Genomic DNA, 10,424 nt, shown 5'->3' with positions numbered 1-10,424 from the left:
TGACGAGTGGATAATGAAAATATGGTTCATTTATACGATGGAGTTCTACTCAGCAGTAAAGAAAGATGAAATCATGAAATTTGCAGGTAAATGGATGGAACTAGAATCTGTTATACTAAGTGAGTTAACACAGACTCAGAAAAACAGGACATATGTTCTCCCTCATATCTGGATTCTAGCACTAAATCCTTATAAGTGAGTATGTATCCAGACATGAGTACAGAAACCAGGATAAGGAAAAGGAACCAGGGAAGTAAAGGAAAAGAATCTGAAAGAGAAGAGCAGTCAGTGCTCTTACCTGCTGAGCCATTTCTCCAGCCTCAAAAACCACTTTTGTTTTTTTTTGGTCTTTTTGAGACAGGGTCTCCCTGTAGCCCCAGCTGTCCTGGAACTCATTATGTAGACCACGCTGGCCTCAAACTCACAAAGATCGGACTGCCTCTGCCTCCAGAGTGCTGGGATTAAAGGCGTGCACCACCATGCCCGGCTAAGACCATTTTTTAGGCAAGGCACTCAAACTATGAAATTCTCTTAAAATTCCCTTCTAAAGATATTTGTTATTGCTTGAAAACGAACATACTAACACAGAAAGTGGATTTTTCAGGAATTATCACATGTAGAACTATCAGAAATGTCAGGCTGAAAAGGAACTGGTTTGCTTTCAGTGTTTTTACATATTTTATTTTTATGTGAATGAGTGTATGTATGTATGTATGTATGTAAGTGCACTTCATGCATATAATGCCTTTGGAGATATGAAGAGTGCATTGGACCCCCTGGAACTTGAGTTGATAGCCACCATGTGGGTGCTAGAAACCAAACCCCAGTCCTCTGCAAGAGCGCAAGTACTTTTAACAACCAAGCCCTCTCTCCAGTCCTAAGTATTTTTTTCTGTGTTTGTGCATGACATGTGTGGGCACGTGTGCCATGGCACCACGGAGGTGAAAGATGACTTTGTGGGGTCAGTTCTCTCCTTCCACCTTTATATGGGGTCTGGGACTCAAACTTGGGTTTCTAGGCTTGCATGGCAATGCCTTTATTCACTGAGTCATCTTGAAGGTATTGTTTGATTTTTTGAGATAAAACTTCCAGTTTATTTATCACTGTCTTCTCCTTACTGATATTTCATTTCCACCCAGTTAATGTGGATCCATCCCAGACCTCCTCTTATTTAATAAAGAGCAGCAAATCTAAGTGAAGCAAATATTTTATTTAAATCAGTTGTCAAATCACAATTTATCCAAAATGAACATAATGCAACATTGTTCTTAAAAGAAGGGGCACAGATAGGACAATCCAGTATCTATCAAAATACCATTTGTAAAGAAGGGACTTGTTTTGTTCTGTGTATGAATTCGGTCCAGCATGTAAGAGTACAATCAAAAAGTTACACAGATTCCTTCTGCATCACATAAAAAACATCTCACTGCCTCAGGCTCACTCAGCTGTCCAAACAACCATATAATGAATGACTTGATCTGCTACTGAAACATCTTTCCAACCTGGACTGGATTAGAACGGGGGGGAAAAACAATGTCACAGTAACCATGGGACATTCTGTGTGTTTCGAAAGACATTTTATTTGAGCTGGCTGTGCATAGGAAAGGGACCAGTTTCAGAGGACCTACTAAAGCTGGACCTAAAGCATTAGTGCATTAAAAATAAGAATTGTACCTTCTTGTCAGGAATGTTATTTCTTAGAAGCTGTTTTCCACGGGTTATGATTGAGGTCTGGAACTTCCCTAAGCTTCACCATGACTGCACAGCCATCATATATTGTGTAATACAAAAGGCATGTGCTTAAACGTTAGGGAAAATATACAATAGGTACAGGAGGAGGACTATGTAAAACGTACATATAAATACATAAAGAAGGACGCTCCAGTTGAGAAGTAGAATTAGGTATTGCCGACGTCGATTTCAGGTTAAGAATCTAGGACCTTAAATCAGAAGTAATCATATGGTATATCAAGGGGAAAGAAAAGGTGGTCTTGAAACAAGCTGGCTCTAGCTCCCGATGAAGGCTCGGGATTGTCGGGGGCCACACTACAGGGATATCAGTGGACAGCCCTGCTCTCTGGCTCTCAGAGTTCTGAAATCTTGGTCTCAGGTCCCACCAGCAGCATTTTGTTCCACGACTTGTCTTCACATTCTGGTCTTGCAAATATACAATAGTAACTGTAGAAGAAAGAGCAAAGAGGGTAAATAAAAATCGACTTCTCCCTCATTTCGGCAAAAGAGCTATGCAAGTGAGCTACAGAAATGGAGAGCTCCTGTGAACACCATAAAAGGAAGAAAAGGGGTCAGCGAGGTGGCTGAGGGGGTTAAGGTGTTTGTTGTACAAACTTGGAGACCTGAGTTCAATCCCCAGAAAAGTTGTCTTTTACACCCAAACCATAGCATATGTACATACACAGATCATGTACACACATACACATGATGAATATTAAAAAAAAATTTAAGGACTAAAAAGATAGCTCAGTGGATGCTCCAAAATGTACACATACACACACATACACACACATACACACACACACACACACACGGTGTGTGTGGGGTGTCTCTTTTTCACAGGCTAAGGAATAGCTCAGTGGCAGAATTCTGGCCTAGGCCTAGCATGTGCCCTGAGTTCAAACCTCAACACCATATATACAGAAAAGAGAAATGGCAGGTTGTGGTGATACACACCTTTAATCCCAGCACTCAAGAAGCAGAAGCAGAGGCAGGTAGATCTCTGTGAGTTAGAGGCCAACCTGTTCTATATAGCCAGTTCTAGGCCAGCCAGGACTACATAGTGAGATCTTGAAGCAAGCCTTTCGGATCGAGAGAGAGAGAGAGAGAGAGAGAGAGAGAGAGAGAGAGAGAGAGGCATCTTAATAGGTCCACTAATGGTGGCCCGTGCCCATAATCTCAGCACTGGGGAAGCTGAGGAAGGAGGATTATCTTTAGTTCAAGGCCAGTCTGTGTGACACAATGCATTCTGTTTTTTAGAAAAACAAAAAGGAGGGGCTGGAGAGATGGCTCAGTGGTTAAGGACACTGTTCTTGCAGAAGACCTGGGTTCAAATCCCAGCACCCACATGGCAGCTAACAACTGTCCGTAACTCCAATTCCAGAGGATCCGACAGCCTCTTCTGTCCTCCGTGGGTGTTGCATGACACGGGTGGACTTACCTACATGCAGGCAATACACACATACACATAAAATAAAAATAATAAAATATTTTTTAAAGAAGGAGTGTGGTGGTACACTCCTGTAATCCTACCTCTTGGGAGGTAGAGGCAGGAGAAGCAGGAACACTCCTTACCAGACTAGGGAGGCTTTTTTTTTTTTTTTAAATGCTTGTTAATACTGCTGAGGAGAGATAACCATCTTTTCTCCAAATTACTATAAACTAAAATTTAAAAGTCTGATATATACTTATGCCTTGAGGCAGAGACAAGATGCTCTTATACACCTATACCTTTTTCCCCCTAAAATAATCACAAAGGAGTAAAATGAAGTCATTGTTTCCATGACATCAATAAGACTAAGGGGTAGAAGGGGTGGAGAGATGGCTCAGCAATTAAGAGAATTGGTTTTTTTTTGCAGAGGACATGGGTTCAGTTCCCAGCAAACAGAAGTCAGCTAACAACTATCTGGAACTCCAGTTCCAGGGGATCTGATGCCCTTTTCTGGCTTCTGTGGGCATTGCACAACGTGGGTGCACTTACAGACATGCGGGCAAGACACTCATGTACGTAAAGTAAAAATAAAGACTAAGGAGGATTTTGATGAGAAAAAAAATGGCATAAATGGAAAAATTTTTTTCTCCAGAAAGAATCTTACTTACCCAACATCTTAGGACTCTGCCAGCTCTCTTTCTGGCTTCTGTGGGTCCTCTTCTGTCTGGAGCTTCAGCTCCTTGTTTGACTCACTGGGCATTTTTCCTTCCTGAACTCCTGTTTCCTGCACATCTGTTAGCTTTGGTCCATTGGTATCTGGAGACTCTTTGGTTAGAATTCCCAAGGCATCAGCTTCTGCCAGGACCGGCTTTTGGTACTCAGGGTCAGCAGCCGCATCTCCTTTCTGGTCTTTGGATTCAGATGGTGGCTTCTCTACACGTTCTCCTAATTTGGCACGACCATCACCTGGCACAGGCTTTACTTTGTTTCCATCTCCCTCCGCCTCAGACGGGACAATTACCTCCTCAAACTGCTGGTCATTCACAATAGCACTTTCCACCTCGTTTACCTTCATCTTTTCTGAAGCCTCACTCACATCTTTGGAAAAATCAGAAAGCACTGGTTCCACAGCGTCTGGCTGGGACGCTTCTTGGGCTGGGGTGGTTAGGGTTTCATTTTGTGCAGAGGCCTTATGGCAGCTTTCTTCTTTGTCCAGTGTCTGTTCTGCTTCCTGGCTGTCAGCTTGCATCAAGGGAGCTTGTGTCTGTAAATCAGATGCACAAGCTTCAGGGGCTTTTTCTTCTGTACTAGAAAACTGGTCCACAGCTGTCTGGATGATGTTTTGGACAAGCTTGCTGCTCTCGGTCTCAAGTTCTGAAATTGCAGCTTCAGCCTTGAGGTCTGTCTCTCTTGCTGTGCCCCCGTCATCTTCAGGACCACCAGCCCGCTCATCCTCTTTATCCAATCGCTGTTTCTGGGATGTGCTTCTCTTGTCTTCCAGGTCAGAATGTAGGGTGTTTTCATGAGTGGCTGATACCATTACTGGGGCTGATTCTGCTTGAGACTTGGGCCCCAAGGGCACAGTATCCTCTCCAGGCTGAGGAGTCCACTGGTCACCTTTTTCAGAGGACGTCTCTGCGGGTAATAAATGTGTACCTGCAGACTTCAAACTTTCATCTGTCTCTGAAATCTTGGCAGTTTCTACCACCTCCTTTGTAGCTACAGCTGTTAGAGTTACCGGCATGTCAGAGCTTTGAACTTGGACCTCTGTGTAACCTGCTTCCTCTTGGTCTATGAGAGAAGAGCTTCCTTCAAGACTGCTCACTTCCTTTCCCTGGTCTGAGCCAGGCATGGCAACTGTCTGGACTGGCTGCTGGAGGACTTCATGAGTGGGAGCAGCTGTTTCTAGCTCTTGCTTTTCACCGGCTTGTTCTGGCTTTGTTCTGGCTTTCTCCCTTTCAACATCAGTTTCCACCTTTCTCTCCTCTGGGGTCAGACTCTCACTTTTCTGACCACCTGCCCCATCAGTCACTTTCCCATCGAAGTTCACTTCGGCAATCTTTTCCTGACTGTCGCATCCGTCTGTGCTGTGTGCAGACACCTCGAATCCTTCAACACACAGTCCGTCTTCAGCTTTTTCATCAGCAAACTGGCTAGCCTCTTGAACCACCTTAGTCTTTGACAGAACTAGTACAGCTTCCATGGAAAGTTCTTGTGTGGGTTCTAGAGCATCTTCTGTTCTAGGTTGTTCTTTATTTCCCTCCTGGGATTGAAAACTAGGAGGTGCCGGGGGTTCCTCTTTCTGGGTAAGAGCTGCCTCTGCTACCTGTGACTGCATACATGTTACAACAGCATTATCTTCCCAGCTTTCCATGGCCTCGTCTTGCTGTGTTGGGCCTCCGGCTTCTGGATCTGCTACACGGGTGCTTCCATTTGTCTCACTGTCTGTCAAGGTTTCGGCTGAGGCAGGGGCCATGGCCTGCTCCATCAGCTGCTGGGGCTTTTCAGCCTGGCACGTGCTGACAAGCTCCCTGGACTCTACACCTGCCACCTCAGGAACGTCTTCAAAGCTCTTGGGGGTGGCCTTCACAACTATGGACCCCTGTGTAAACTGCTCTGGGTCAGTTTCTTTCGTGGGTTCTCCCACTCCTACATCCTTCTCTTTCTCCACATCCAGTGCTTCGGAATCCTCCTCTGCTTCCTCCACCTTCTCCAGTGCTCTGGGTCCTGCTCTCTGCACAGTCTGAGTTGCATCCTCCTGCCCACTGGCATCAGGCAGCTCCGAGTCCTCCTTCACCTTTTCTGCAACTGCCTGCAGGATGGCTTGTGTCTGCCGCTTCTGCTCTTCCACATCTGGCACACTGCCTTCCACTTCCTGCACTGGGGTAGCTTCCTCTGTGGTGTCTGGGGAGTCGGTTAGCTGGGAAACTGCTGACACCATATCTGTGGTCTCTTCTGCCCCTGATGCTTCGGTAACTTCTTCAGCACCCAGAGCCTCGGTGGTTTCTACAGTGGTCACAGCTTCAGAGGTTAATTCCACCTCACTGACCACGGTGTCATCCTGGGCATCATTGCTCTCTGGCAGGGTCTGGGTGACTGTGGGAGTTTCTTCTGCAATGGCCTCTCTTTCGGCGACCTCCTCAGTGGACGGCATGGTTGCTTCTTCTCCTTGTGCAGGAGATGCTGTCATGGAAGCAGATATCCAAGAAGGAGACCGTTCTTCAGCAGTGGTGACTGCCCTGGTCCCATCAATGACAGCCACGCTCACTGTGTGAACCAGCGTTTTACTAAGCTCCTCAGACACGTACACAGCCCCCTGAAGCAGGGGCGTTTCCTCACTTGTCTGAGCTCGCTGCACTTCCATTTTTTCCCTTTCTACCGCATCATACTCAGAGAGAGGTACCACGGCTGGGACATCAGAATCTTCTTCGTTGATCTCCATTGGCCCTGTGTCTCCAGCAGTGGCTTGATCTTGCTTCCCATCTGACCTTTTCTTCCGCCGTCCAGGAATGAATTTCTTAATGGAAACCCATGATTCTTCTTTACTGGGTTCAACATCTGAAGCCAAATGGTCTACACCAGAGTCCTCGATTTTCTCTTCCAGTTTGGACTTGGATTTTTTTCTCGGAGTGACTAATCTTTTAAATGACTCCCAGGTAGAAACACCCTCCCCTTCAGACGGGCTTTCAGCTGGCTCCGGTGAGGAGCTTCCTTGCTGCCCTTGATCATGTTCCTGGGACCCTGCAGGGATGGTGTCAGTGCCTGTTTCTTTGTCTTTGCTGGCGTCCTCCACTTGGTGAGTGTCTCCTCCAGTTGTTCTGGGACCCACCTCATCATCTGAAGAGGATGCTTTCCTCGCTCTCTTCTTGGATGATCCTACACAAATCAAAGCCTCCCACGACACTGAAGTGTCCACCTTGCGCTTTGGTTCTTCTGGCTTTTGCTCATCTCCAACACCTTTGCTTTCTTCTTGTATTTCGGAGGCCGCGCTCTCTGTGGACGACAGGGTAGCACTCTTGACCTTGTCCGGTTCTTCTTCCTTATCACTTTCGGAAGGCCTTCGGACCCGTTTCTTGGGTGTCACCATCTTCTTGAAAGATGCCCATGGAGTAATACCTTCTCTCTTCTTCTCTCCATCAGAAGTAGCTCCTTCCTCAGCCTCCCCTTCCTGCTGCCCATCAGCTAGCCCTTTCTCCAGACATGTAATCTCCTCAGGCTCCTCAGGGGAGGAAGCAGAGCTGTCTCCCTTCTGCTCATCGGCACTTTCTGGGGATTCTGATTGAAGGTGCTGGTGTTCTCCTGGCTCTTCATCTCCGCCTCCTCCTCGTTTCCCCTTCTGTTTCTTCCCAGAAAGCTTCTTTAAGCCTGAGCTACTGAACAGTTTCTTTAAGGGGCTTCCCTGCATCTTGATTCTCTCTTGAGAGGACAGCATTTCTGCCTCGCTGGCAATGCCTTCGGGATGCTTAGTCAACACTTTCTCATCAGGACTTAGATCCATCAGCTGCGTATGGTCTCCCCCAGAGACACATACTTCTTTGGGCTTCACCACCTCCTCAACAGGTTCATCTTCCGGAGGAGGCTCATTTTTTTCAGTGGGCATGGGTTCTCCTGTTTCCCCCATGGCCCCTGCTTCTTGCTCCTCCATCTTTTCCAAAGTGCTCACATGGACTTCTGCAACAACTTCTTGCTGGACTTCTGTCTTTTTGTCGAACACTTCTGTTGCCAGTGGAGCGCGCTTCTCCTCGGAAGGTCCCTGCAAGCCACTGACTTGATCTTCCAAGGGGAGCTCCACCTTCTCATAGTCAGCGGACAGTCTGGCCTGATCCACGACTTCTGCAGGCTCCTGGGGCTGCAGCTCTGAGGCTGGGGCTTGGTCAGAGGTTCCACCCATCTTTTCATTTTCCTCCGTGTCTACTTCTTCTGGCTCTTGCTCCTTTTTTTTCTCAGACGCTTCTAGCTCATCCTCCTTTGGTTTCTTGAAACTTGTCTTTTTGCGCCAGCCAGCCCAACCGTGAGTGAAGAATTTCTTGAAGGATGATGTTGTCTCAGTGGTGACTGGGCTGGTCGGAGATTGTGGAGGCTTTGCCGGCTCTTTTTCTTGTTTCTCTTCTTCGTCTTTGCCTTCTCCTTCAGCTGGTGGAGTAGATTTAGCTTGAAGAGGAATTTCTGTGCCGCTTTGCTCTTGCTTCAGGGTGTCTTCCGGCTTCTCTATGGATTCTTTCAACTCGCTTTCTTTGGATGCTGGCTCTCTGCTCTCCACGCTGGGCTCTTGGTGGTCACCAGCTCCCACTGACCCTTCTGCTCCTTCGCCCTCCTCCTTTTTGACAGTGAGCAGCTGGACGGCATCAGATTTCTCGTTTTTATCCTTTTTCACGGTGAATTTAAAGCCAACAAACTTGAACACCTTCTTAAAGCCAACATCGTTACCCTGGGTCTCAGTAGGCTGTGTCATCTCCTCCAAAGTGCTTTCTGAAGCAGGAATCTGTTCCATTATTTCAGGCATTTCCTCCTGCCCATCCTTTGTGATGTCTTCAACTGCAGAGTTTGCAGCCATTTCCTTACCTCTGTCTTTCTCTCTCACATCTTCTGACTCTCTCTGTCCAACTATTAACAAAGGGGAAGGAGAAGGGAAAAATGATTTAGTTCAAAAATTATAAACTCTCTTTAATGTCCAGGTAAGGAAGAGCCAGAGAGGTGTTTGTATTTAATACAAGTTTCAAATGACCTTCAAAATTCAAGTTCAAAGACTGCTTTGGTCTTTCTCTTTACTCAGTTAAGAAATTAGTTACACGGGGGTGGAGAGATGCTTCAGTGGTTAAGGCACTGGCTGCTCCTGCAGAAGACCCAGATTTGAATCCCAGCATCCACATGGTGACTAACAACTATCCGTAACTCCAGTTCCAGATCTGAGACCCTCTTCTGTCCTCCGAGGGCATTGCACAACATGGGTGCACTTACATACATGCAGGCATAACGCTCATACACATAAAATAAAAATAAAACATTTCAACTAACATACATTCATTGTATACAGTGAAGGATTTTAAAAAAAGAAATTAGTTACACATAGCCACAGCAGCATTAAGGGTGGGTCACCAGGTGGTCTATTTCCCTTTGCAATGTCAAGTGGAATCACAAACCACGCTCCTAATCTTTAACCAAAACTGTCAAGTTTTAGATGTCATTTCTACTTTGTAGGAAATAAAGAATGCAAGAATTAACCTAAATAACAACTTTAAAGAAGGGAGCATGCTTGGTGGCAACCAGCCTCATCTTAAGCTGACAGGGTTATGTAAACAAATATAAGAGCCACCTGAATGGGGCACCCATCAGCCAGAAGCTGAGGCCTAAGAATAAGGGCATTAACAGGTTGCAGCACATTGAAAAAGTGAAACAAAACAAAACGCAAGAATCACCCACTAATATATGAGCAGTGATACTTTAAAAAAAAAAAAAGTAAATGAAGATCAGGGAGTATTTAAAAAATTGTGTATGGATGTGTGTGTGTGTGTGCACGTGTGTCGAGGCGGGCATTTTTATTTTACATTTATTTATTTATTTATTTATTTACCTATTTGTTTAGTATGTGGGGGGGTGTCATAGCACACATTTGGAGGTCAGAGGACAATTTGTAGGAGTTGGTTCTCTCCTTCTACCATGTGGATTCCAAGGATCAACCTCAGGTCATCAGATTTGTCAGCAGGTCGAATATTTGCCTCAATGTTCAGTAGTGGGTTTTTTTTTTAATTAAAAAAATTTTATTTTATGTGTATTCATGTATTGCCTGCATGTAGGTAAGTGTACCCGTGTCGTGCAATGCCAAAGGAGGAAAGAAGAGACTGTCAGGATTCCTTGGAACTGGAGTTACGGACAGTTGTTAGCTGCCATGTGGGTGCTGGGATTTGAACCTGGGTCTTCTGTAAGAACAGCCAGGGTTCTTAACCATCTCTGAGCCATCTCTCTAGCCCATTGTTTTTGTTTTTCTAAGACAGGGTCTCACTATGTAGCCCTGGCTGGTCTGGTCTGGAACTCACAGAGATCTGTCTGCCTCCACGTTTGGAATGCTGGGATTAAAGGTGTACATCTTCCCACGTCCCGAGCCATTTGGCCTAACTTTAAACTTTTTAAATCCCAGTACTCAAGAAGCAGAGGCAGGTGAATCTTTGTGAGTTTGAGGCTAGTCTGGTCTACATAGTGAGTTCCAGGCCACCCAGGGCTATACAATGAGATCCTGTCTCAAAAAAGAAAAAACCAAAAAAAC

General features: G+C 45.8%; 1 protein-coding gene across 3 annotated transcripts in view; it reads right to left on the bottom strand.

The window, feature by feature from the left end:
- Positions 1 to 1,191: 1,191 nt before the first annotated feature.
- Akap12 (A-kinase anchoring protein 12) overlaps positions 1,192 to 10,424 on the bottom strand; it is a 123,207-nt gene continuing 113,974 nt past the window's right edge. For all 3 annotated transcript variants that reach the window (XM_008847735.3, XM_029570754.1, XM_008847736.3), the window contains 2 exons: positions 3,832 to 8,767; positions 1,192 to 2,178 (listed from right to left, as the gene is read on the bottom strand). In XM_008847735.3, the coding sequence (XP_008845957.1) occupies positions 3,840 to 8,767 (4,928 nt within the window). In that variant the 3' untranslated portion in view covers positions 1,192 to 2,178; positions 3,832 to 3,839. The remainder of the gene's footprint in view (positions 2,179 to 3,831; positions 8,768 to 10,424) is intronic.

The sequence above is a fragment of the Nannospalax galili genome, unplaced genomic scaffold (genome assembly GCF_000622305.1).
Source record: "Nannospalax galili isolate Female #2095 unplaced genomic scaffold, S.galili_v1.0 scaffold563, whole genome shotgun sequence".
In the NCBI taxonomy this organism is placed as follows: Eukaryota; Metazoa; Chordata; class Mammalia; order Rodentia; family Spalacidae; genus Nannospalax; species Nannospalax galili.
Note: the sequence above shows the minus strand (reverse complement) of the source record. Positions and strands in the feature narration are given on the sequence as shown.